Source organism: Rhinolophus ferrumequinum, chromosome 4 (assembly GCF_004115265.2).
Source record: "Rhinolophus ferrumequinum isolate MPI-CBG mRhiFer1 chromosome 4, mRhiFer1_v1.p, whole genome shotgun sequence".
NCBI classification, from domain to species: Eukaryota; Metazoa; Chordata; class Mammalia; order Chiroptera; family Rhinolophidae; genus Rhinolophus; species Rhinolophus ferrumequinum.
This window is the reverse complement of record NC_046287.1, coordinates 72,736,723-72,764,610: the sequence shown is the minus strand read 5'-3', so window position 1 is coordinate 72,764,610 and position 27,888 is coordinate 72,736,723. Positions and strand designations below refer to the sequence as shown.

The following is a 27,888-nucleotide window of genomic DNA, read 5'->3' as shown; positions in this document are numbered from 1 at the left end:
ACTTTTTGAAAAACATCTTCTATCTATAACTTGGTGCCAATTTAAGTCAATGTTTCAGTTCCAAGATCATTGGCCTTTTAAGTCTGATTTCTACCAGGGCAGTGAAACCCCTTGGTCTTTGCTTGAAGAAATATCACGCCTCAGTGAGCAAGTGTGGGAACATTCTGGAGACCTGGGTACTCAGCCATTAAGAAACCTCAGACACCTGAATCACAATACTGTAGTACTTGAGAGTTAAGGGCCCCAGAGCCCAGAAATGAGCTTGCTTCCCATTGTGCAGAGATGGGTCCACCCTAAGCTGCTAATATTCCTGGGTAGTGCAGTCTGTCTTGTGTTTTCCTGATCATGATGACTGCTCCGGTCTTAGTAGAGAGTAACAGAGATTCTTTATCCAGGGTTTATGACATCTGAACTCTTTGGTACCTAAAAGTATTTAAGAGTTGGCTACAAATCTGTGACTTAAAATGTTCAAGTGAGTAAATCAGTATTGAGCTGACTTTCTAGATAGTTTCACCTGTACTTTGACCTACTTGACAAGTTGAGATAATGTGATAATGAGTTAGTTTTGTACGTCTTTGAAATGTTTTTTTGATGTAATGGGATGAGTGAAATGAACCACTCTGTCTACACAGACAGATGGGACTTGAGAATACAATCATCATCGCTCCAGGGGCCTTGAGCCCTTAGCCTGAAAAGGAAACCTATCTGTGGCCTTCTTTAAAGAACACCAAGGAGAGGGTATCCTTTATCCAGGGGTTCCTGCCTGGACCTACAGCCTAGACACAGCTCCTGGGGATCACTTCCTTCATATGCTCCCATGGTACCAGAGCAGAGGTGGGGTATCTAAGCCTAGCAACAATCCTAAGCGATTAGATAGGCAATGATTAGATAAAGGAGGTCTTAGGCTTCTACTTAGCAAATATTTTGCTATTTTAGCTGGGTTTTCAATGCTGGCTATATTGATGTGAAAGTTTTTTAATTCAACATGGTGATCCTTCCAATTTACTAAAATCAATAGGAATTAAGTAAATACACAAAGACATTTCAAAATTAAACAAACTAATTCAAGAGATTTGCAATTTTAAATAATTTGAGCCATGTCAGGAAGCTCTTTGACTCCTCCCTCCAACTTCAAAGAGGGTTGAAGTTGGTAAATATTTACTCACTATACTATAACAAATTTCTGTTAGTTACACACAACTGATCACCAATTATTAAAAGCCATGATTTGGTTGGGAGGACATTGAAGAGCTTCTTACAGATAAAAGCAATGTCAAAGTGATTGGTTCCTTAAGTGGCAGACAATAGTTTAGTGGTTACCAGAGGGTAAAGGGGGCAGGGGATGGTAGATGAGGGTAAATGGGATCCAATATATGGTGATGGGAGGAGAAGTGACTCTGGGTGGTGAACACACAATATGATATATAGATGAGGTATTACAAAATTGTACATTGAAACCTATGTAACTTTACTACCCATGGTCACCCCAATAAACGAATTAAAAAAAATAGTGGCAGCTGAAGTGGTAGGATTTAATATGTGTTGTCCTGGGGTGGCATGCTTCAGGAGCAACTGATGTTTTTTGGAGTGCCATGAGGACTGAGGATATGTGAAGACATCTCTTTTATCTTGTAGGACTTGGTTATTTACACAGCAGGCTTGAGCTTCCAGGTGAGTATTCTTAACAATATAATTGTTTCAGTTTAGGTTGTACTATATTTCTGAACTTTAAAGTTTCTCAAATAAAATAGTTTAAATTAGATAAGTGTGAAATGTATACTATTGGTATATGTGATATATATTCATACACATTATTATAAGTTGTATTAAAATTTATTTAAAAATACAGGGTCACGTTAGAAAGCATATTTCACAGTGGTAAAGCAGTACTAGTTTTTATTTATTACAAATTCTAAAAAATAATCCAACTTGATAAGGAAAAAGGAACACTGATTATCATTAAAAGCATTTAAATGTAAAATTACCTACTCAATAAAAAATCTTTACATTTTGCAGAAGGCCAATGTTATCTGTTGGTTTTTACAGACAGAATTTCTCTAGGGGTTTGGGGCCTATCAACAGTTTCCATTAAGTACATTGATAACAAAATAAAGCAATAAAACAACTGGGAACTCCTTCTGGACACCAAAGATGAGGAGCCTCTCAATCAGACATGGGCCAGAGAAAGCAGCCCTGTCGGAAATTCAAGTTTCTTTACCAACTGAAGCTGACCCATGCACTTTCCACCCCAGGGCTGTCAGTGGTGGTACAGGGCTGCAGTGAGTCAGGTCCTATGGTGCCAGTTCCAAGAAGCAGCCATCCCGTCCATGAGTCCTAGAGATTCCTTGGTCTTGATCATTTACCTTGATGTACGCGTACTCATGGGATATTCGGAACTGCTATTAAGGGCCCCAAACTACCTTATTTTTGTGTGAAGCTGTTTAGTTTATCCTGTCATCCCAAGACCTCTCCCAGCAAGGGTAGCCAGAGATGCTCACACTTTGTAGGCTGCCTGGCCCTGGAATCAGCCCAAGGTCCTGGTTTATGATCCTCATGGGGTCCCACCGGTCAGTGAAGGCTCAAGGCCTGCGATTGTGGCAGTGGCTTCAGGCAAATATCAAGGGAAAAGCTAAGTATAGTGTTCCCAGCAAAGAGGGTTGCCAACTGGGTTGAGCCATACCAAAATGCATTTGAAATCAGTAAGACTCAACTGTGTACATATAACAATGAATGTTACAAAAACCCAAAACCAAACTAACCACCACAATAATAACAGAGAAAGCTTCTCAAAATCCAGAAACCAGAAAGCCATTTAAAAATGTTTAAACATAATTGTACAAGAAGGAAAAAAAAATCTCAGCTAAACAACAAAGTCAAGCAACCTTATTTTCAAACGTATGTTAAAAAATGACTGTGCTGGCATTATTTACTACATGAACTTTGGTAGTTTTTCCCTTGATATTTTAGGACATGTTAGAGAATGTAAATAGTAAATGCATGGAGACATCACTATTTTGGCACTAGCCAAATAAAAGTTATTACCACCCCCCCAAAAAAAATCACTCTAATCAAGTGAATTTTAATACTCTATGATGTACAGCCCAATCCTTTACAATTCTGTGAAAATTGTATTTTTGGTGTTAACTAACAGTCACTTGAAGCACATCAAGGGAAATCAGGCAAAGAACATTGTGAGCAACAGCACAGGGAGGGGAGTTGGAATCTTGGCCCAACTTTATTATGTGGTTTGTAATCTTGGAATATGCCCTGATTTAAGAGGAAATAATATAAGACTGATCTGTTCCCTCCGGCATTCTCAGTACAAGAGGGGGATTGCTTTTCCTTATTCTCCCTGCTACGCATTCAAATAAGCTTAGAAAATAATTTGGTAAATATAGATTCTAATTCAAAATATTTTAACAACTGCCTGACAATTCCTAGGACTTAGAAACTATTTTGGCTAATATTTAAAATTAAACAGTTTTTAAAAAAACTTTATTCAGAAAAATTAAGAGAAGCTCTTGTCTCTTAATTTTAAAACTGTTTGGGGGGGGGGAGGGTGAGGGGATTGGAGGGCAGTCGGTGACCACAGGATGGCCACGGGGTTTGAAAATTAATCTGGGGAACGTAATTTAGTGGTTACCAGAGGGTAAGGGGGTTGGGGGGTGGGAGATGAGGGTAAGGGGGATCAAATGTATGGTGATGGAAGGAGAACTGACTCTGGGTGGTGAACACACAATGTAATTTATAGATGATGTGATACAGAATTGCACACCTGAAATCTATGTAATTTTACTAACAATTGTCACCCCAATAAATTTAAAAAATTAAAAAAAAAACTGTTTAAGGGAAGCTAATTCTGAAACGGATATTTTCCATCAACTATGGCTGGTAAGAGTAAAGTTTTATGTATATCAACATTAATTTTTTTTAATGTATATATCCCAAATGATGTTTCGATCTTAGTTTTCTTGATGTTCATCTCTTGGGAAAATGTTATTATTAATATGTAATAATCTGTATTTCAGTATATATCAAAAGCTCTAATATAAGTTTTCTCATAGTTTTTACACTTGAATAGCTACCTTGTTAAATGTAGGGTAGGGAATGGCCTTTATATGGTTATCAAATTATCTTCTTTTTTTAAGAGTTTAAAATAAAGGTGCTATTATAAGAAGTTTCTCACTGAAAATGCTAAGAGAACATATTTCCTAGTATAAAAAGAAAAGTAATTTAAGCTGCTTTTACAAAAACACAATAAAGAGACTATGTATATGTGTATGTACTTTTTAATTTCTAGAGACAACTTTATATAAACATGATTGATTACTAGTCAAAGCTATACAAAACATTTTGATAATACTAAGAAAGTAAAAACAACATTTTATTCAAAAGGTTATGAATTCAAATGTAGGAACAGGGACGTGGTAACAGAGCTGGTAGTACTGGCTTTTCCTAATAAACACATACCAAGACAGAGATGTCAGAAAAGGTGCCACAGAAACAAGTAAACAGAAATACCCTTATGTCCCCTACGCCCACTCCATTTCAGATTATAAAGCACCTGTTATAATGTACTAGAGTTTAGTGATTTTATATTAGAAACATTATAAATATAGCTTTTTAAAAGAATCTATCCGTAGAAAATATTATACATATAAAATCACTGTGTATTTCAAAATACTTTAAAACCTAAGAATTTTGTAAAAGCATACCTATCAATATAAAACAGTATTCTTTCTCCACATCAGTTTTTTTTTTTAAATCCACACAATGGTATTGAAAGCCCATAATAAACCCAACTGGCTTATACACTGACATCTGAAATACACACACATACATATACACATATATATATAATTTATATACACTCACACATACATACGGACACACATTTGAGTCTTCACAGAACAAAAGCAGTCACTGACAAAGCATGTTTTCATAGATATTTGTGCAAGCAAAGTGTTTCAATGTGGAAAAATAATTCTGAACTAAATTCTTCTAATTGAACACAGTGGGCGTAATAGTTTTAGCTGCCTATCACATTCTAAACACACTTCTTGATTGCGTTACAGTAAAAGATTTAAATATTCATATATGAAATTCCTCATGTTCCCTGTGTGAAGGGCCTATTCTAGGTTGATTATGGAATAAAAGGGGTTATCAGGGTATGGCTCTGACAACAAAGACTTATGAGTATGCCTACAGTCCTTATAAAAATACTTCACCCCCTGTCTATCCAACTCTTCCTCTCCAACGAAACATGCAACTTGAAAGAGAATTCTGGCATCAGATTTTACCATTTACACCCTGGAAATTGTGGAATGTCAGTACTGAGTTCTATAGCAGGGATGCTAGGGCACTAGCAGCCAAAAACCTAGGCTATCTACCTGTTTATTTGATAGTTAATCACAATAAATTCCTGGTTAGATACACAATCACAACTTGCTTTTTAATGGTATCAGTAAAATAACTGATCATTTGGAAGAGCTGTCAGAAATGTTTTCCTTGCCTTTGGATTGAGCTGGTCAACTGATGTGCTTGATAATGTTTATCCTGGGAATGTAATGTGTGTGTGTGTGTGTGTGTGTGTGTGTGTGTGTGTGTGTGTTTCAGACTGTAGCCTCATCTAGCGGACCATTTAAAATTTGTAAGAAAAATAATTCATGAGAAGTAAAAAACACTGCAGATAAATAGTCCACTATTAGACAATCCCATAAAGTAAAATATAGTAATTAGAGAATCTTAAATATAAAAACAAATCATTTACTCAATGAAGGTTACTGTGTTTATATAGCTTTAACTCAATTTGGTTAATTTTTTTTTCTTAAAGTTTTAAACAATCATGTATTTAACCAAACTCTTTTATTTCCCAACCACTGATGGGTTATTGAGAATACTGGAGCTTGTATTAATAACTTTAATGTGGCCATTATAGAAATAAATGAAATAAAAAGCACTAAACTGTTATGGGATGAGGAAGGAAAAATATTCTTAAATGTTTCCAAAAGAAACATCGGAGGCAAATTTGTCCTGAACCCCTCAAATTGAGCCATATTCCCTTTAATATATGAATAGGCACTTTAAAATCAGAACAGGGAAATTTTCTCTTCTTGAAGCCCTTTATTTTTTCCTCTTTTGCATGTAGTAAACATCTGCTACTGTAGGAAATCTCTAGGACAAGACAAAATGCAAATATAAACAAAGGAGTGAATTCTGTGTCTGACAGGTTAAAAAAACTGAACTGTGATTAGTTATTAAACAATGAAAAAAGTATGAATCATTCCACCAATTGTGTGATCTGGGAGAGTCTAATGGCTTATGTAAGTGACTTTTAAAGCAAGGATGTTTGTTATCTACTTATCCAAACACATGTCTAACTCTGATTTTCAAACATATCCTCATCATTGCCAGTTATACTAGTTTTCTGGCTATGGGGATCACCTTCACTTTGTAGCATAAAGGGTCTCAAGTAGATCACACTACCTCTCTCAAGCCCCTGACTGGGCTGAAGGGGGCATATCATTCACAGTGGTAAAGGCCTCAGAGTTACTGACCACTGCTCTCAGAGAAGATAGCTGTTCAAAGGGGTGCCATCTGGTGATGCAGAATACCACTCCTGCCCTGTGTAGGATGGCATAGGCAAACATTCCTATTGGCTAAAGTTTTAGCTAACTGGCATATCTCATAGTAGAAAAATCTATACGAATCCCACTGCTGGCATTTTTAAGTTACAGCAAAAGGCTCATTTCTTATCCCCTCCTCCTTCTCCTGACCAAGGACAGGCACCAACATGGGTACTTGAGCATTTGTGCATGTTCTAAATTGCTATTAATGAAGACTAACTAGGAAAAGCAACAGTTATTTACCTAACCATACTAGGCACATACAAAACACGTTTGGATTCAGTGAATACCTCCATTTCAGTATGTGCAGTATGTGCCACCAATTAATGACAACACTGAGAAAATGTAATAGTGAAACACCAACAACTTTTAACACTTGTATTCCTCAACACACACACACACACACACACACACACACACACACACACTCTGTTTTGGGGATATTAATCACTGAGGAGAGAGCTCAGGTTTCTCCAGGTACATAATTCACCATCTGAGGAGGTGCTGTCCAGGTGAGTTAAGTATAAATTAGGGTGAACTATGTCTTCAGCAAACCCATGACAACCTAGCCCGATGATGACATCTGTCAGGGTTTACTCCATGTAGATATACGTTAAGACTGTGGACCAGCTCTGCTCCTACAAGCGTTAGCATTCGCTTGTGTTTTCATGGAATATGAAAGGTAAACTGAGGTTTCTTTCGTCATTTGCTTGAATGGCAGATTTTTCTTCCGTTGCTGTATTAATGCCATCTGAATAAGCATCTTCATCATCGTCTTCATCCCTTGAATTGCCCTCCAGGCTGTGTCTGATGCCATAAGTGAAGTAAATCAGGAAACCTTTTAGATAACAAAATATCAACGTTTTAGATGTGTCAGAAAATGACTGTTTGAACATGGAAAATTTTATATGGAACTTAACAGGGCTTTTTGCCTTCTCTTTCTGTGCTATTTTAGAAGAACAGAACGCAAGTACAGGATACCCCACAGAAGGTCCTTGATCAATATTTTCCCAGTAGAATGCACTTCATTTTCAAAACCCAATATTTCTAGAATGTGTGTTTCTCTCCATAAGTGTTTTTCAGATATTTATGTAGAAAAAAAGTATATTTGTGTTATCAAAACTTAATACTACACTTTAAACAAAAGGATATATGGGGAGAAATCTTAAATTACATCCCAAATACAAGCAGTGGATTATCAGAATCACTGTCAGATACGTCGAGAAACATGTCCCGTGTAAACAAAGGGAACGTGGGTGTGTCTTACACAGGTTACTACCACCAGGCGAGGCCAGATAACTGTGTACAAAGCAACTGTTTATTAACAGCCATGCTAGCAGAGATTAGAAGGAAATGTTTCAAGTATCCTCACAAAATAGTTTATTACTTACTTATACATAGGCATCTTGCTGGGTTTTAGCAATATTTTTAAAAATTGGTTGAGAGTTTTGAGTTGATATGAAATGCATTATAATTTCCCCCTTTCAGAATAATGGGAAGTAGACTACCAACCAGTGTTTTGGCATGTCCACTTACTAGGAATGATTCTATTTCCTCTCCTGTCCTCAGAGATTTGAAGATCCGGCCCTCCCTGACCTCAAATAAAGGGACCATCGTCAACATTTTACAAAGAAACTGAGGCACAAAACCAGGGAGGTAACTTGGCCTACGTCACCCAGCTAATAAATGGCAGAGGGGGATTCAAATACACAGAGACTGGCTCCGTAGTTCATGTTCTTAACCAAGATCAAGTACATTAAACCGTAGTGAGTTACAAGTTGAAGAAAGAAGCAATGGAAGGCGGGAAGTATGGAGCAGCATACTACCAGATTAGGAAGAGATTCTTCTGGGCTCCGGGTAGGGGAGTGAATTCTCTAGACTTGTGCCCTGGGATTTAGCCTCAGCTTCCTGGAGCCACCTGGGGAGGTGGCAGGACCCCAAAAGAATGGCTGTGTGGGACGTCCCTGAGGGTGTAGCCAATTGTTAGCTGATTCCTGTCAGGATCTTGTCCCTGAAGCAACAGAGCCACTTACCAGAAATGGTCACCTTGACAGAAAGAGAACCATTTAGTGTAACTTGTATGGATGGATAACTTTTGACCCAAGGCACCACCACCCCAACTCCTTGGCACTGTGTAAGATCCCCCAAAATACAAGCAAAACTCAGTGCTCAGTGCTTGAGTTACAACAAACTTTAACTCTTAATTCCCAACTCAATTTTCACATAGAAAACTGAAGAGGTTACAATGAAAAACAGTGTAATATAGAAAGACATAAGCTCACTTATATTATTTAATGCTAAATTCCCGCCCCCCCAGGCTCTCATAATAAAGTTAGATATCAGAAAAGAGATTTATTGCTAATAGCACATTCAAAATGTCTCCAGAAATTTCCTGGCACACTGGAAAGCACTGCCTTTGCAATCAGAGTCTTGGGCTGCCATTTATAAGTTAGATCCTTTGACATTTGGGGGCTTCATTTCTCTCATCCATTAAGCTGCAGAAAATAGAATCTATAGGGTTCTACAGGGATACTGAGAGGAAATGAATTTTAAAAAGGCATCTGAAAACATCTGGAAAAGTAAGCCCTCAGGTGTTCTAAAAATTGGGCAAGGAGGAAACTGGAAAAAGCCTTAATTTCCAGGAAGGGGGAGAGGACGAATCTTTCTAATCACGGTGCATGGAATTGGAAAAAGCCTAAGTTGAGAAAGCTAAAATATTAAAAGACATACCAAGTGCCATCCAAATGCTAAATCTGATCCAAGTCTCTGCACTCAACTGGACCATCAAATAAATGTTCACCAGGATGCTGAATGCTGGCAAAAATGGTAGGAACGGAACCTAAGGGGGAAAAATATCTTCTTAAACATACTCAGATTTTGAAAGCACATTCCCCAAGTTATTCTGACACGGTGGTAACTAATTTGACATGGTATACACTTTGACTTTGTTTCACTATGTTTATATCTTACAAAAAGGACAACCTGAATAAAACTCATTCTTCTAGAGAATACGAAGGGGAACATGACATTTTACACTAATTATTGCAGCCCAAAGCCACAGGGAATTTATCCAGCCTGTAATGCTTGCATCATCACCAAGATGCAATGGGTTTTAGGCTTCAGTTTAGTTTAGGGTTTACTGATTCAGTTCAGACATCAACAGGACATGCTTCTGGAACTCTGGATACACACAGCATCTCAGGGGATACTTCCAGAACTCTCTTAAAGCCGAAACCTGCCCTTAGTAAGAATGGGACAGGATAATTTCACTTGAAGTGGAAGGGCTTTTGGTGAAAATAAGCCTCCTGAGAGGGTCCTGAGTTTTTAAAATAAAACAGTCTAATTATTATTCTGCTACTGTAGATTATTTGAAAAGAAATTGGTTTACTACTATGTATATATAATAATATGTTGATGGGAGAATATTCAAGTTTTTGAAAAGGAAAGTAACACAGCCAATGTAGGGAGAATACTTATGACAAAAAGGAACATCTCAAAGAATTGTGACACTCTTGGGCATTGGTTAACTTCATCGGAAGTCCTATTTTTTTTTTTTTAAAGAGACAACTCACAAAAACTAACGTACAAGAGAAAATGTGCATAATATTTAGCATCTCTAATCCTCATTACACATACCATAAAGGCTACTTTATGCTGATTCTGGGGCTGCCTCCAAATGATGAGAACTATGACGATGAAGAGAACAATGAACAGCACGAGAAGAGCCAGGCTCCATGCTTCCAGGCTGGCAATAGTATGGACTCCGTACGTGGTCAAAATACTCAGGCCCAGAACAAGAAACGCTGCAGAAGAGATAAGGATGCAAAACAAAATCAGCACACACACCTCACTCAGATGCTTCCGTTCAAATAGTCCATTTTGGTAGGACATCAAGTTCCTTCTTTCTTGCCAAATACGAAGATTCTTCATTTCCTTTATGAGAAGAATGGCTGATTTCACTGATTTAAGACACACTACTTGCTGGCTCATGACTGTCTGCCCCTCAGAAGTCAACCTCCCCTCTGCCACTGCCCTCTTGCTTTTTCTGCCCATGTGCCACCCGGGTCCTCATCTGCTACTGTCCCAGACTGTATCACATGGATTAATGGGAAGCTGTCAGGGATGGATAATTCCCTTTAAAAATGGGAAATGGCAAGTCTACCCATTTTTAGCTGTTGTAAATACTGATTGTTCATGTAAACAACTAATATATGATCTGCATCTTTTCTCCCTATTTCACAGAGCGACATCACCACCCACCCACTCTATCTCTGACCATCAAGTCTGAATTAGGGGTCCATCCTATGGGCTCTCAGAGGCCTCTAACTTGCTACCTATAATTCTGTCTGTAAAGCCCAGTGAGTCCAAGGGCCATCTCTCTTGATATCTCAAGATATCAAGGGATGTCTGTTGATATCCCAGCAGAGTTCCTAGCACATAGATGATGCTCAATAAATGTTGCTGAAAAAATGAAAGATTACATAACTGTGGGTGAGCAGACAAGGATGTTCTATATTGCCTGCCGGCCTCCTTAGGTCCCCACTCCGTGATTAGCAGGTGTACTTGGCCTGACGCGTTCACCCAGGGAGCTCCCTAACAGCAAATGAAATGTACCGATTTGGCACTTCTGCCACTCTCACCGAAGGGAATTTCTTCCTGTCGTCTTCATTTACTCAAATGTGATACATTTATCTTACTAACATAAATATGATCTCCAGTCTAGTGACCTGTTAGGTGGAAATTTCAGGGCTCCGGGTAGTTGCTAACATATTCTCGGGTAATGTGAGGCCTTTTGTCCTCTCTCACATCATACCTGCTCTAGCCACACACGTCTGTTGGGTCTTCATAATGCATGCAGTGAAAGCACTTACCAAGGAATCCAACTAGAAAGCTCACGAGAGAAGATGACTGTTGTGTAGGCAGAGCCGAGGGGCTGAAGAGGGATCGCAGGCTGAAACCCTGTCCTTGCAGCATGATGGCCTGGGATGCACTTTCCGAGGTTGTACTGGCAAATGATTTCAGAGCTTCTTTCTCAGGAGAATATTTGGGCTGCTCGTAAGGTAAGCCGGGCTGGTACCTATCCCCAAATAAAAGTCTGTGTCTTTATTCTGAACGAGATCCTTGGCTCACATGAAACGAGCACCTAAGACTCTAAATGAGGTATCTTACAGTGTCACAGCTTGTGCAATAACTCAACACTTCTCGGGGGTCCCGCCCCACAGCATGCGGAGTCAGACCACAAACCTGCTCAATATAATATATGCACCAATTCTGATTTTCCTTTGATAGCCATTTATTTAAAAGTTATATATTAGATGCAGGAGGGAGCTACATTTTAAAGTGAGACAAGTGTGGTAATAGATGATTATTCTGAAAATATCTACATCCAAAGGAAACGTGCTTAACAGGAACAGCACAGAAACTGATTAAGGATCAGCTACAGAATAACATGTAGTCTTCAGTCTGGCAGCCAAAGGCCTCATCACAATCTGCCTCTCAACTCACCTACCTAAGTCCTATAGCTTCACCCCGACTCGTTCGCCCCGCCATTCTGCCACCTCCCAATCCCATGCGTGCCACTCTCCTGTATTATTTTATCCTCATCCTCTATAGCCTGTGTCAAGATATCAGCCTGCTTCACCTGCTAGTATCTGCCCCAGCCTCCCCAGGGTGGTCTCTTCCCTCTGAGCAGCCTTTACTTAAATTGAAAGATAACATTTGTCCTCCATCTAAGGAATATGCTCACTGAGAAAAAAATACACAAAAGTACACAGAAGAAAATTAAAACTAGTGCACAGTGTTCATCACTGATAATATTTTGGTACAATTTTAGGAGGGCATAAAAGCATATATATACGCACACACACACACAAAATGATTTCTTCATGTATATTTATGTTATTATTTAAATAAATTCAGATGCTACATATAGCTTTACATCCTGAAACTGATATATTTCTCCAAATAATAAAATATCACTTTATGTGTTGTAGAAGAGTTCACGGAATAAATGTATCCTCATGTATTTCACCATTCTCTTATTGATACTCAGGTTAGTTCAATTTTTCACTAATGTAAATTATCTTTTCCATGAACATCCTTTATATCTGTGTGTGCCTCTTTGATTAAATCTTTAGTATAAAATCTCAGCAGCTAAATTACTGGGACAGAAAGTATAATATTCTTAAGTGTCTTTATACGTTATAAGAACCTGCCATTCACATAGAGTGCGACTTTTCACTAATTATCAACTCTATTTGATTCTTTGTTAAGGACCAAGTATGGTTATTATACTTTATATTGATGTTTCTATGTCCATGACCTCTTGCCTCTGCGAGACTGCTAACTCCTTAAAAGTAAGGATGGTGAGTCCCAATTTTCTTTATCCCCTGGGTCCCACATGACACACATCCTTCAGAACCATCTGTCAACAAGGACGACTCACCTGAGAATGAGAACACAGGCTGCGACCAGAGAGTAGGCCAGAAGAGTGCCAATGGACATCATGTCCACGAGTGCCTTCAGGTCAAAAAGAAATGCCATCACAGCTAATGGGAAAAGAAAAGAATGGTGAAAGGCCAACGATAAAATTCTATATACGGTTGATAATGTTCAAGTCAGGAACAACTGACTGACATTTTTGTTGTTGTTTTAGTACCAAAGTTAGTCAAAGAAAGTATAGAAAATACATTTCTCACAATTAATAAGATGTTCTTTAGGTCATATAAATTGCTAATAAAACTTCAAAAAACCCCATTATCTGATAGGTAACTACTTTGATTTATAAAAATCATCCATTTTGATTACTTGAAAAATATTGGCCTGACAAAGAGTGAAAATATTATATAACAGAATACTTTCTTTTGATGTTTCAGAAGAAAAACAGTGCTGAAAAATATTAGCTAGCTCCCTTTTTAAAACCATAAAGAATTCAAACAGAAGAGCTTTCATTATAAATGATACATAATCATTTTGATTTACATCTGCATTTCGAGTTATATCATATACAAAATAAAATAACTTCCAATTAAATTATGTTTCTTATATATAGGCTAAATTCTACTTTGATTAAAACCACACAATCCAGTAAAATTGACTAGATTTGAGAGCTCAGTTTATGGTCCTGTATCCAAATCCCAACAATGTTAAGAGGCAAAATCTACTTTACATACTGGAATAGTTAACTTGCATTTAAAATCCTTTTTCTCTATTGAAACATCAAAATAGTGATAATATTAACTTGAATTTACTACACAGCTGTCCCTAACTTAGTAAGTAGATAACACCACATTCCATTTATATGGTGTTCTAGACCTCTCTGCAAGCTTTATATCTCTATAATCTTATTTTATCTTCAATTCAATAATTCCATGAGACAGGAAAAATTATTTAGGTTTAGCCATATAAAATCACCAGTATTTGACTGTTTTTGACAACAAACAAACAAACAAACAAAAAACAGTTATTTTGCATGGCTTACCCTAAGGATAATTATCCCCATTTTATAGACAGGTTAACTTAGCAAGGTTACAACTACTAGGTAGAAACAGAGTTCCACCTGAAATACATATGCCTCCTACAATACTAAATTGTTCCTTTAAATACACCTCATACCTACTTTGAAAACTCTCCACTGCTAGTATATTGTACATTAAATTATTAAAATTTCAATACATTTTATAAGAATCACAGATAGCCAAAATAATTTTGCCAAGACAGAAGAAAATAATTACCCATACAACCTCATCTAATTAAAAAATAAGCAAAGTAAGGTATGGGAGTAAAAAACAACAAAAATACAGTATTTTATAGCATTAAAAAGCCCTTTGTTACCATTATCTTCATTTAATTATTAACTTTAATATCTTCTTATGCTGCCAAATTAAATTCTTCCTGAAGGAAGAAGGACATATTTTTAAAAATTCTGAATATATAGTAGAGTATTACTGGGCAAGGTTTTGTTGGAAATATAAAGTTTGTGTGGAGTTAATAAAACGTGTAATCCTTTGTCATTATTATAAAGTATCTTTAATATAATAATGCATTTTTAATAATAAAATGGGCTTTAGATCATCTAGTGCAACTTTCATTTTATGGGGGCAGAAATCTAAGCTCTGAAAAAATAAGTGACTTGACTTTCCAATCTTATGTCTAATAAAATGCCAAATTTATTAGAAAATATTTACAAAGTGAGGCTGTTTAGATAATTCTTTCTTACTCTGGAAAAAAAAAATCCCATTTCATACATAATTAAATACTAGCATTCTCTAACCTAATTTCCCTACAATTTAGAGCCTGAGCAAAATTATCAATTTTGGTTTGAATTTCTACCGACTAAAATAATTTATCATTTTATCTATAAAGTTTGCTAGAGTCTTTCTCTTGCTTCCTATAACAGGACATTTAAGGCCATTCTGTTGATCTATAGAATATCTGAAAATTTGTGCATGGGTTAAGAGTCTGTCCAAAGGCATTTTACATCCAAAAGGTAGCCTCTGGAGTTTTTGACCATGACTTTAATACCAAAACTGTTGAAAGAAAAATAGATTCCTACTGGGGTTTACTCTTAGAGAACCATGTCCCAGGAAGTGGGGACATCTACCATACCCACAGCAGTGACTACAACAGCCAAGTATAAATTATCTTTGACATTTCTGATGCTTAATTAAGAATGGGCAAACTTTAGCTTTTTAAAAATGCTATGGTCCTTTAGCAATATTCAACTTATATCCTGAACAAAAAAGAAAGCATTGAATCATTATTCTTAATGAATAAGTCAAAAATTAAGTAATCATTCTTTAATTAAAATTATATGGGTTAACAATACAATTATATGTGCTAGTTCATCTGTCTGAAAAGCATTTCATATCTGTTATACAGTGAAGAACCATTAGAGCCATTTACACATTTGTTAGAAGCCCATATGGTTAAATTAACAAAATAGCAAAAAATCCCAAAGGGTCAGTTAAGAATGAGTTTCAGTAAACCACTGCCACCACAATTTTCAAATGTAAGTAATCCCAATGCCCGGACCCAAATTTATCAGTGATTTTGTTTTTAACTTACATGCACAGCAAGCAGACCCTCCGTATAAGTCATGCATGCGCAAAAAATGTTCAAGTCGAATGTTGAAGAAGCCTATTTTTGTAAAGCTTACCAGAAATGAACCCTGCTGTCAGTGTGGCAGCAACTGGTGACTGCCTCTTACTCACTCTGGCAAGAAATCTAAACAGTAAACCATCCCGGGCCATGGCAAACAGAATTCGGGGTAAAGGAAACATAGAGCCCAGAAGACTAGAACAGAAAAATTCATAATCCATGTGTGAGTTATTACAAGCAGTATTCCAGACAGGTACATACAGGTACAGACTAGACACACTAACGTGCAGAACCTATGCCCCCAAAAATGCAAAATAGGAAACATTCACAAAAAAAGTCATTGACCTTTATGTATATCAAAACAGAAAACCACCTACTGTCCATATTTTTTCAGAATCCTTGATGAGAAAAGATCCCCAATTTTCTTAATAAAAGTAAACTCTCACCTGCCACAGCACCCGATGATAAAGTAGCAATTATTGGTGTCTTCGTTTTGGAATTGATTTGACCTAGACATTTGAAAAGCAACCCATCCTCTGCCATAGCATAGATTACACGAGGCATTGGGAAAATGCATCCAAGAAGACTGAATAAAAAGCAAACACATGCAGTATGGCAAACACATTCATGCAAGATTACATCGCAGAATTGAAATTAAGTAATTGTATAAAATTCAGTATCACTGTATAATAATATCAGTATTATGTGATTAAAAAGTCTTGTTATTTTTAAAATGTATTATGATAGGCCATTTAAAAATATCTGCCAATATTTACTACTGTGCTACTTATTATTCTGTTGCAGATATTTGCCTAGCACAATTATAAGACTAAAAATAACAATGCAAGTGATTTTTGCATGCCCATGATTATTATTGAATTAACATTAAGTAATTAAGACTTAACAATCAACCCAAATCAATCATATCATTAAGACATTATTAATGGCAAAAACTCAGAAAATAAAACTCCTAAACTGATATGTAATTAAAGAAGAGATTAAGTAATTTGACTTCATAGAACAGTCCCTTCATTTATTTAATTATGTATTTTTTATATTTATTTTACCATTATTTTTCCTCATATAGCCTGATCTTTGTTCAAATTAGCAATAATTCCCAGCATCATAACATAATCAAGATAGAGAAAGATTTAAAAAAAAAAAATCAACTCACTATAAGATTAGTACATAGATGTAGCCAGGATTAAAAGTTTAAAAAAATGTAGATGTTTTAAATTACGTGACTGTTTACTGGCTGCATTATTCCATACATGACTTAGTTGTGAACAATAACCATTTAAAAGAAAAGAAAATATTTTATTTAAAAAAATATATCTTCTTCATCTTTTAATAATCTGGATTGAGGTTGGCCACAGATAAATCTGTGTTCCTCTCTTCTAGGACTATGATGGCAAGTTTAGATTTTTGTTGTCACAGTTCAGATTTTTGAAACTATTTGAAACAATTCAGAATAAAACTTTTCACTAGCAGATGGCTGAGAAACCAATGGGGGCAATTTCTAATTGCTGATTCACATGATCTTGAATAGAAAATGAAAAGGTTTTGAGAAAAGAAAAGCTAGGCTGATGAATTATAGAAAAAGATTTTTTTCCAATGTCAGACTTTTAGAAAATTATTTTCACTTAAAAAAATTAGTAATCAGGCAGATATTAATTTTCTCTTCATAAGAGTGCTCTACTGTATAATACAGTATAAAACTAGAATGAAATATCTTACGATCATATGTTAATTCGAAACATGAGTAGTTCAAGAAACCTGAGAAATGAATTCTGAAGTATCGATACAAGCAGCTACTGAAAATCTGGACACTTGAGATTGAGTTACTTTTTTCTTTTCACATAGATATTATATAAATTTCCACCATTAATTTGAGAATAATAATTTCTATTTCTAGACCAAGTTCACTCTGATCAGTGCTAAAGGAAAAAGTCTCAGTGTTTCACAATAAAAATCATATTATATTTAACAATGCCACAATATGTAGCTTCCATGAACACAGACTTCACATTACTTTACAAGGCAATAGAAAAAAAATGTCAAGTCTGTACCTAAGGCCTCAGCTGTCTGTAGCTGAGTGACACTAGAACCAGTAGTATAAGCATCTCAAAGTTTTATAATGCAGACATATATGAACACGTATAACATATACAAGTGTGTACGTGGGTGCATGTACCAATACCATATACATTTCTACTGAAGGGTGGACTAGCATTATCTTGAAAAACTGACTCTTAACTGAATGGGGGGAAAGGACTTTATCACTTAAGATTAAGGCAAGCAATTCTGGGTAAACTATTCAGAGAATACACAGTTGTATAATATGTTCCTCGTATTAGGATTATCTTTAAAACACACAAAAGGAATTCTTTGGACACTGTCTAAACTTTGCAGTAACCCAAACAGCCCCCGACCCAAAGGTAATGAAACGTACCTTGCTGACAAAGCACAGAGGGAGCCTGCTGCCACGACATATTTGGCAGGTCCCCAACCAACATATTCAAATGCTACTGGAAGTGGGCTTTTTTCATCCAGTAGGTAGTATGGCATCATAAGTGTCAAAGCTGCAGAGACCCCAAAATAGGCCATAAAGCAAACAAGCAAAGAGGTCACAATTCCAATAGGAATAGCTTTCTGAGGATTCCGGACTTCTTCACCTAAGGAAACATAAACAAAAGTTTTGCATGTTTGATAAAACATAAATCGGTAAAGCATTAATTCTGCTCCTCCTCCATAGTAATTCTACTCTGCTTTTGTTCCTTCTGTTTTCTTAACTTGATTCATCTATTCTACGTGAAATTTTCTCTCTTCTTAAGGATACTTGCTATGACATAAAAATCCAATTCCAGAAAGAAAACACGATAGACCAGTACTATTAAATGTTTAACAATAGACTCCATTTTTAAAACGATTAATCCACAGAGATTAAACGACTGTCGTGATACTCTTAGGCCCTTAAATATGAAGGCTGCAGGTAAACGTCTACCCAATTCTCTATTTATATTAAACTCTAGTTTTAAAAGAAAATAGTATATTTTGGATCCTTCTAATAAGATTTGGCATTTGAATCACCTAAAACATGGTCAATTACAAGGCCATGCAAAAATATAAACAGAGTAGATACTTAAGAGTTTGATTCTGGAATGATTACTTTGTTGTATAGGATAAAGAGAAATATATTTTGTCCTACTAAAAAAGAGACAATTTAAGAGCCCACTTCATTTGTTACTCACTGTAATAGCACTTCCAGATAGAAGATTAAGGATACAATTATGACTAACATTTATAAAGTATTTGATCACTTGCAAAGCATTTTTCATACAAAATTCCCTCAGTATTTTTTCATATGTATCTGTATCTTAGGTAACCTTCATAACATTTGAGGGGTGCGTACTGCTCTCCCAATTTTACCAATGGAAACCAAGACTCAGCGAGTTTCAGTAAGTTCTTTTTATCACATACACCAGGTGTCACAGCTGGGGCTAGAATCAGCTCCACATCTCATTCTCTTTCCTTGACCCTCTGCTGCCACCCACGGGTCCTCAAGTGGTACAAAGAGCACCTTTTCCTTCTACCTAGAGCCAAGACTCTGCTCTTACCAGTTGTTGCAATGCAGTCAAATCCCACAAAAGCATAAAAGCAAGTTGCAGCACCAGCCAAAGTTCCTGCAAAGCCGTAAGGCATGAAGCCACCAGCCCCGTAGATACTTGTTCCATTTTCACACGGCGGCTCTCTAAGAAGAACAAATGTCTGAATGTCATTTTCATATGAAACTGCTTCTTCTGGTGATTTGTCTGAAACTACATCCTCAGAAGGCTGCTGTGTTCATCAGCTTTTTGAAGTTGACATATACCAACCTAAAAGTAAACCCTGAATCTCTGACCCTGCCCTACAGACGGTGGTATTCCCAACAATGGCACCCTCTCAGGTTACAGACACTGATGTTAGAGGCTGACTGCAGACGCAGGAGGTCCAGACCCACTCTGGCTGGAACGCACAGCCAGGCAGGATTTTGAGAGCACAGACTCCATCTATGAGCCATGATCTGAAATAAAGACTAGAAACTTCCATCTCTTGGACAACTGGGCGGACTGCACATTTAAACAATTTACTGTGAAGACATTTGAAAAGGTAGATAAAATTCTCTAGACTTGATTAATAATACTGAAGTTCAATATTTTGTTACATGTTAAAAATTGTATAAAACCAGAGTATTTTTTGCCTCATCAGACAGCTCATGTAAAGAAAAACATATAGACATACCTCACTCCATGTAATAGATATTTTTGTAATCATATTTCATATACACATAGGAATATTATGCTTAAATAAATCCTGTGATGAAACCTTTCATATATAATTGCTATTAATTTAATCTTTGAGACTATCAGGTTTAAAATGAAACGCATGGATAAGTCTGCTTATGCAACTACGTAGTAACATTCTCTAGAAAATGAGGCCTGAAAATTACTACAAGGCTGAAAAAAATGCAATGAAACCGAATGGTGGTCGCAAGGGAAGATCTGAAGGATGCATGGCTCAAAAATACTCATTGTTATTTAGAAGTGGCCAATCTTTGGGAGAAAAAAAGTATTTTTCCAATGGTTACAGTCTCCTTTCTGTCCCCTAAACCTGGAGCAGAGCTTGAGGTTGAGAACCAACAGCTGCATGGTTTTATAGCTATCCAATAGTGAATATAGCTATTTATGCTTGAGGACAGCCTGGGAAGAAAAGTCCTAGAATAGAACAGACCTTCAGAAAGGTCTCTGAAGCCAAAAACTTCATAACCATTGTCCTAGAGGAAAATGTAACATAAGACAAATTAAGCAAATTAAGGAAAAACTCGGAATAAGAGGGAAAAAAACCCAAATGCTTTACCTGGCACTTGCTGATATATTTTTGAGAAACTCTTCACTAATCTTCCAGTTTGCCACATTTCCTTTCACAAAGCCAGCGACCATAACAAAGAGGAGGACCAGGATATTCACAGCTGTGAAGACTTTATTCACCCAAGCAGACTCTTTTACTCCAAAAGATAAAAGACCTATAGGAAAAGAAAAAATAATTAAGTTTTTACCTGTAGGAAAGATCATGGCATTTGGAGGCAGAGGCTTTAGGATATTATTTCACCAGCATTCATCTATGTAACTCACATTTCCCCTTTCTTACTCATTGCCTGTGAAATAACGTCTTTTGAATATAACCGACTTGATTTTAGAAGGCAGATTGTGCTCATAGATAGGAGCTACCACGCTCCAAGAAATAAATAAATCTAGTAACTTTGGCTATTATTACCAATGGGGAGGTAGGGGTAAAGTAGCTTAATTTTAATAAAATGTTGTTCTAAAGACATATCAAGGTTAGTAGCTGCAAAATTTTGAAAGTACAAGCTCAATCGAATATGTCTGCATTATATTAACTAAATGTATCAACAAAATAATTCTTCAACTGTCATGCCAAACAGATATTTAGTTAAATTGGTTCTCATTTTAATAGTTTTATATTCTGATTATAAAAGTAATCAATTTCCTGTTCAAGTAAGTTGGACATACAGAAAAAAATATGAAGGAAATAAAGGTCAGATATAATTTCCTCTCTAGAATTCTGCACATACATGCACACACACACACACACACACATTTTCATGTCAATAAATATATAATCTTATTTTTAACAGCCACGTTATCTTCCATATATGGAGACACTATAATTTAATCCCTTATTTATAGACAATCAGGTCACTTTTAGTTTCTTAAAACTATAAACAGTACTGACTAAATCACCTTTGTATATCTTTGTACACTTGCTAATTATCTTACAATAATTTTCTATAAGGTAATACTGTATCAAGGATATGCACTTTTATACAAGGCTTTTGGTTCATATAGTCAAAACATTCTCCATAAAGTTTGGCCCGATTTAAATTATCCTCATTTTTTTCTGTTAGGCTCTTCTTGTTCATACTGATTTATAAGATTTATTTATATAATAATGCTATAAGCACCCTGCCTATCATGTATTGCCTGTGTGTTTCCCAGTTTGTTACTTGCTTTTAACATTAGTGTTGATTATATATGTGCAGTCTGCACATATATAACATATATATGAATAAAATGTATAATAGGAAGTTTTGATCTTCAAAGATTCTAATTACAAAGTTATCATGTAAGTTTAGCCTATATTTAAAGTAAAGACATGATGGTCAGTGAACACAGGACAATGATGGAGGCCAAGGCCTGAGTCTTGCCATCGAATTTAATGATTCTAACTGTGTCACAGTCACATGCTTCTCCTTGTTTAGAGATTAAAGCCAAATATTTTAAGTTCATTGAAACCAACCCTAAGTAAAATAAGATGTAACTAATTTAATGGTAGCTAGGCTATTTAGAAACCAAAACAAACAAAATCTATCACTTGCTGAAAAACAATTGATATGATTTTTCTTGATATTAGAAGCAAAATGCCAATATTTTAGACCTATAAATTTTGTTCATGTCTCTAACTCTATCCCTATATGAAACATTTAATTAACGACTAATGTTTTTAAGGGTAAACCTATTTTAAAAATTATGCAATTTTACAAGTCATTATAGAAAGATCTTTCAATCATGTCTTTGTAACCAAGGGAGAACGTAGCTGGAGTTAAGGTTGGAAAGGAAAGCAAGGGGCAGATTACCTGGGGTATATCAAGTAGGAAGTGGAAACAAATATGGATTTTATTCTTAGTGCAATCCTTGATACATTCAAACAGGAATAGAGGTAGAAATGACAATCAAAACAGGAAATGTTCAACTATTTAAAAACAAATATAAATGGACAGTAGGGTATTAACTATGCCTACAAAATAAAATTACCTGCCATCTAAGTGCTTACTAGGTACCAAGTCTGTACAAGATACACACTGATATCTACGGATGAGCAGACTGAGTCATGGAAAAATTAACTCATTCAGTGTTCCAAAGATAGTAAGTAGCAGAGTGGGATTAAAAATCTGAGTACTCTGACTCTAGTTCCTGTGCTTTCTAAACCACTGTGCTACAGTACTGATGAAAATGGAAAAATCCTAGTTATCAAGTACATTTGTCTACGTAATGTCTACGTTAAAATACAACAGGTGGCTTGAATATGCTTCCTTTTCAACCTGGTGCCTACATTATATAGATGATGGCACAAATAGAATTTCTTCTAGAATTAGTATGCTTGCAAATATCTTTACTTATTCCAACAAAACGAAATAATGCCAAAAATTACATATTCTTCCCTATTGAAACTTCACTGCCATTCTGGCAAATCTCCAATCAGTATTATAAAATTGATGTGCCTCATCCTATTATTTAGTGCATTCCAGGTGACATTAACCCAGAAGTGCTATTTCTACCACTCCACACACTTAGATTTATTTTTGAAACATACCTATCACATAAATTGTGATCCTAGCCAGTGGTGAGGACCGCAGATCTCCAATAATAACCTGAGTGTACACAGATGCTGCCTAGTTTTGGGAATTCAGGCCCCAATTTTCATGGTAACCTATTTTCCTGGGACAATTAGTCTGGCTCATCATAGGGAGATGTGTAATTGGTTTCCTTACCTGCTAGAAGTAATATAAGGCACACAGCAAAAAAGTCAGGATACTCTGCAAGGCCGGTGTAATTTATATTGAAGTATGTCCTGAAAAACTGACCAATCTGTTTGTTAAGAAGTTCATCAAAGGTGCCACTCCACGCTCTTGCAACACTTGAGGTACCTTCCCAAAACACAGAACATTCAGAGAATACAAGGTCACTGGGAGAAAATGAACATAACATCAATTGTCACTCTATTTTAGGGTAAACATGGGCTAGTTCAGACAGAACTGAAAATTTTAATCACATATAAAATTATAATTTTATAATTATACAACAGTAATCAAATGCTAAAGTTCATTAAGTGTGGAATCAGGTAATTTTATCTGCTGTAAAGAACTATAGTTTTTTTTTGTTTTTTTTAAGAACAACAACAGGTTTTCAAATCCACTAAAAGGCACATTCACAGATGAAGCAGAATCACCCAATTTTGCAGTTAGGAGGAGACATTTTAGAGATGAGAACATGGAGACACCCAGGAATCAAGAGATTCACTCAAGATCACGTAGTTGTTAACTAATGCAGACCTGCAATGGAACCCTACAGACTCTGACTCAGGAGTGCTATTTCTACCATTCCACACCATGACATTGATTTTTGGAAACCTACCTATCACATAAGATAAAATGAGATTCCAGCCAGTGATGAAGGCCCACAGCTCTCCAACAGTAACATAAGTGTACAAGTACGCAGACCCAGTCTTGGGAACTCGGGCCCCAAATTCAGCATAGCAAAGGCCTGCCATCACGGAAGCAATGGCAGCAATGAGAAAGGAAAGGACGATACTGGGGCCAGAATCAGCTTTGGCAACCTCTCCAGCAAGGACGTAAACCCCAGCACCAAGAGTGCTTCCAACCCCCAGAGCAATGAGGTCCACGGTGGATAAACAACGGCTTAATTTAGAATCTTCTAGACTGTCCAGAACCACAATTTTTCTCCGGATCAGACATCGGGCAAAAGACAGCGCTGCTCTGCAGGGAATCATTCTGAAGAGGTCAACCTGAGGAAGAAAGAGAAGGGAGGAGGTTAGGAGCTGATCTGGAATCATCATCCGTCCAATCAACTGCCCAGGTTCTCAGCACAATTGTGGCTCCTGGATTTTTATTTTTTTCCCTTGTTGTTAGAGGTGTGGCCCGGAGCCATCAGAAGGACCACTTAATAAGCCAAAGGTGTGAATTTCTTCAAGTTCACTCATACCGTACATGCCCTTTTAGAAGAGACTGTGACAATGGCTTATTTGGGTGTAAAGGAATAGGAGAATGAATTTAAGTATGAATTTGTAGTAAAATACAGGTGCTTATATATAGTTACTTGAGATCTCTAAATAAATAAATGAACCCAAAGTCCATGCCAAGAATTATGTGTTCTTTTTAAATGGCATGAATAAAGTGAGACAGAAAAGTCTCTCTCTACCTCTACCACCCCAGACAGGTCCAAACAGCCTAACACTGAAAAAAATTATCAGGTTTTAAAACAAAGTATGGATTTTAGTAGGAAAAAAGTATACACATATTACAGCAAAAAGTCGGAAGCAAAATATATAAAAATATTAACAGTACTGATCTTTGGGTTGTGGGCTAATTTTTACTTCTATGTATTTTATATAATGTGCATTATATTGCTAATATTATATGTATTTCTAATTTACCTCCGATGAATATGTACAATTTATGTATAAAAAAAGTATAAAAGTTAAAAAGCCCTCAATGGCCTTGTCTACAGAGATAAAATTCAGCAGATTAGGAAATAACTGAGGAACAGGGAGTATAATGGTATATGCAGCTTATCAGTCAATATAATCAAATGTATTTAACTGTTAGAAGTTCAAATTCATGTTTGCCACTTCTACTGCATTGTGATCTATAGAGGTTGAACATAGAGCTATCCCTTTCAATCTCATTATATTCGTTATCAATAATCTTAACTCGTGAGATCACAAATCTTCTCCGATGAACTTAGAGGTTTCATACCCTATAAAATAAACCCTTAAACATTTCTCAACTTTTATCTCTGCAAAAAAAACCCTATTGTTAAAAATTATTTTATTTAAACTGAGGGTTGCTAGATGGGCGGGAGGGGTGGGAGGTGGGGGGGAGGGTGAGGGGATTGGAGGGCAATCGGTGACCATAGGATGGCCACGGGCTTGAAAATTAATCTGGGGAACGTAATTTGGTGGTTACCAGAAGGTAAAGGGGTTGGGGGGTGGGGGATGAGGGTGAGGGGGATCAAATGTATGGTGATGGAAGGGGAGCTGACTCTGGGTGGTGAACACACAGTGTGATTTATGGATGATGTGATACAGAATTGCACACCTGAAATCTATGTAATTTTACTAACAATTGTCACCCCAATAAATTAAAAATAAAAATAAAAATAAAAAAAAGAAAAAAAATTATTTTATTTAAAAATAATAGAGAAAATAAATTTTCTCTGCTAAATCTAAATGACTTGTTGCTCATAAGAGATATATTTTCTGGGGCATGAATAATCCAGTTTCACACTAATCCTAGTAGATAAAGCTAATTTACTGAACATTATTCACACATCAATACAAATGCAAGTCCCTGATACTGAAAGCAACTCAAAGAATACAGAAAAAATTCCTAAAGAAAAATGAAAATCAGTTACAAGTTCCCTGACAATTACAATAAAGTTTGACTCATCAGTGTCTTCCATACCACCTGACAGAATGCCAAGCATGGCACTTCACAATACTTGTTGAAAATTTGCAAATACAGATGACATCTCCAATCTTGCGATATTCTGGCTTCGAAAGTCAAAAACTCTCAATACTTCTATAAATCAAATGTGTATCAATTTCTTCCCCTAACTATCCCTTAACTTGCTATTTCTCATATAACACATCTAGAAGATAAGGTAGAAAAGTGTTCTGCTTAAAAAAATAATAAATATGTGAAAAGTTGAAGTTATACAGAGGTCAACTGATGTAGGTGGGAGATGGAATTGTGGGTATTTACTAAATGCTGACCTTCCCGAACATTTAGGTGGTTTTATACAAACAGAGACGTGCAAAGGTTAAGATTTAGGGACCACTGACAATGAAAGAATGCTCAGAAATGATCTAGATCCATTGAATTTAATAATGATTTAAGATCATGTGAAATGGGACCCAATATACACAACTTTCGGAAACTAATATACAAAATTAGGCATACCTGTTTGTCATTTGGCTAAGTAAAACTCTGTCTTGATAAAGTAATTGATTTACCTCAATATTTATGAAAAAAGACACAAATTCTGTAACTACTGCACATTTAAGAGAAAGGATCTGGAATAAAGCAAGGAAAACTAAGAAGAAATTTTGGAGAGTGAAAAGATTGTGAGTAAGCTTTTATTTATTTTTTAATCATTTTTTCTGGTAATATAGTCATAATGTTGTTTGTGAAAATTCTTTTTAAACACACACACATGCACGCGCACGCGCACACACACACACACAAAATGCAAGGGAATAAGCAAGTCAACCAATAACGAAATCTCTGAAAATGTTAAAAACAGTGAAAACTCTTATTGTTAACAGTTACCCAAAATGAGTAAAAGAGTGACCATGATCTCAATATAAAAGTGAATTTAATTCACTCTAGATTACATAGGAAGCAGAACTGTTCTTTACAGAGATGTATAGCTTTAATCAGCTAAGATCAGACTGCTACTGGAAAGTAGTAACGCTAGGTTTTTCCATGTTACCCCAAAGAAATAAGATAAAACTGACATTTGCCAAGCATTCATTTGCTTTTGAGTAACAGAAAAGCAAACGTCAGGAACTCTTCTCAGAACAGGTTACGCAATGTTCTTTGCGTACATTCTCAACTATGCACAGCTGATAAAACACTGATTGCAAAAGCTGTGACAGAAAACCAATTTTGTAGAAATATAATGGAATGGGAGAAAAGCGATGTAAAACATACTGGGTCAATTTAATGAATCACTGTTCAACAAACATTTATTAAGTCCTAGCAGGTGTATCAGACAATGTTTAGTCAAGAAAGAAAAAAGAATCCTGTGCTTTTGTAAAGTATGTTTTTTTGGAAACAGATTGATACATGAAAATAGAGTGGCGACAGGGGAATGAGAAAAAAATAAGATATTTGTGTTTAATATAAGGGATATAATTTGATATTTACATATTTTAAAAGTTGTATATGTCTTCCTTTAAAACATTTTACCAAGATATGCTTCTTATGTGAAATGCTTATGACAACCTTATTCTCATTTCTACAAGGTTCTTTCATTGTTGAAGAAAAATCCACTCATACCTATCCTTGGACTCACGTCTGTATCCACTGCCCTTTCCAGGGCTCTGGTGTACTGTCTCATCAACAAACAACTATGCAGGGAGAAGACACAAGGAATTTGAAGGTGATTCTTTGACTCTTGAGAGCAAGACTTTGTTTTCCCAAGAGCAGAGAAAGGATTCACACCATCATAACCACTGCCAGCTACTGCTACTGTGACCAAGGATTGGTATTTAATATGAAGCTTACATATGTGTAATAATG

At 36.1% G+C, this 27,888-nt stretch overlaps 1 protein-coding gene across 2 annotated transcripts in view; it reads right to left on the bottom strand.

Moving 5' to 3' along the window:
* Window positions 1-4,271: 4,271 nt before the first annotated feature.
* Window positions 4,272-27,888, bottom strand: part of SLC7A2 (solute carrier family 7 member 2) — a 62,549-nt gene continuing 38,932 nt past the window's right edge. Inside the window, exons 2-12 of one of the 2 annotated variants that reach the window (XM_033104057.1) lie at window positions 23,978-24,368; window positions 23,335-23,490; window positions 20,622-20,787; window positions 19,343-19,476; window positions 18,178-18,400; window positions 16,172-16,311; window positions 13,072-13,174; window positions 11,498-11,703; window positions 10,263-10,429; window positions 9,357-9,465; window positions 4,272-7,464 (exon numbers count right to left, since the gene is read on the bottom strand). In XM_033104057.1, the coding sequence (XP_032959948.1) occupies window positions 7,274-7,464; window positions 9,357-9,465; window positions 10,263-10,429; window positions 11,498-11,703; window positions 13,072-13,174; window positions 16,172-16,311; window positions 18,178-18,400; window positions 19,343-19,476; window positions 20,622-20,787; window positions 23,335-23,490; window positions 23,978-24,353 (1,971 nt within the window). In that variant the 5' untranslated portion in view covers window positions 24,354-24,368 and the 3' untranslated portion in view covers window positions 4,272-7,273. Of the gene's footprint in view, window positions 7,465-9,356; window positions 9,466-10,262; window positions 10,430-11,497; window positions 11,704-13,071; window positions 13,175-15,783; window positions 15,921-16,171; window positions 16,312-18,177; window positions 18,401-19,342; window positions 19,477-20,621; window positions 20,788-23,334; window positions 23,491-23,977; window positions 24,369-27,888 lie in introns of both variants that reach the window. The other variant, XM_033104058.1, reaches the window with a different exon arrangement.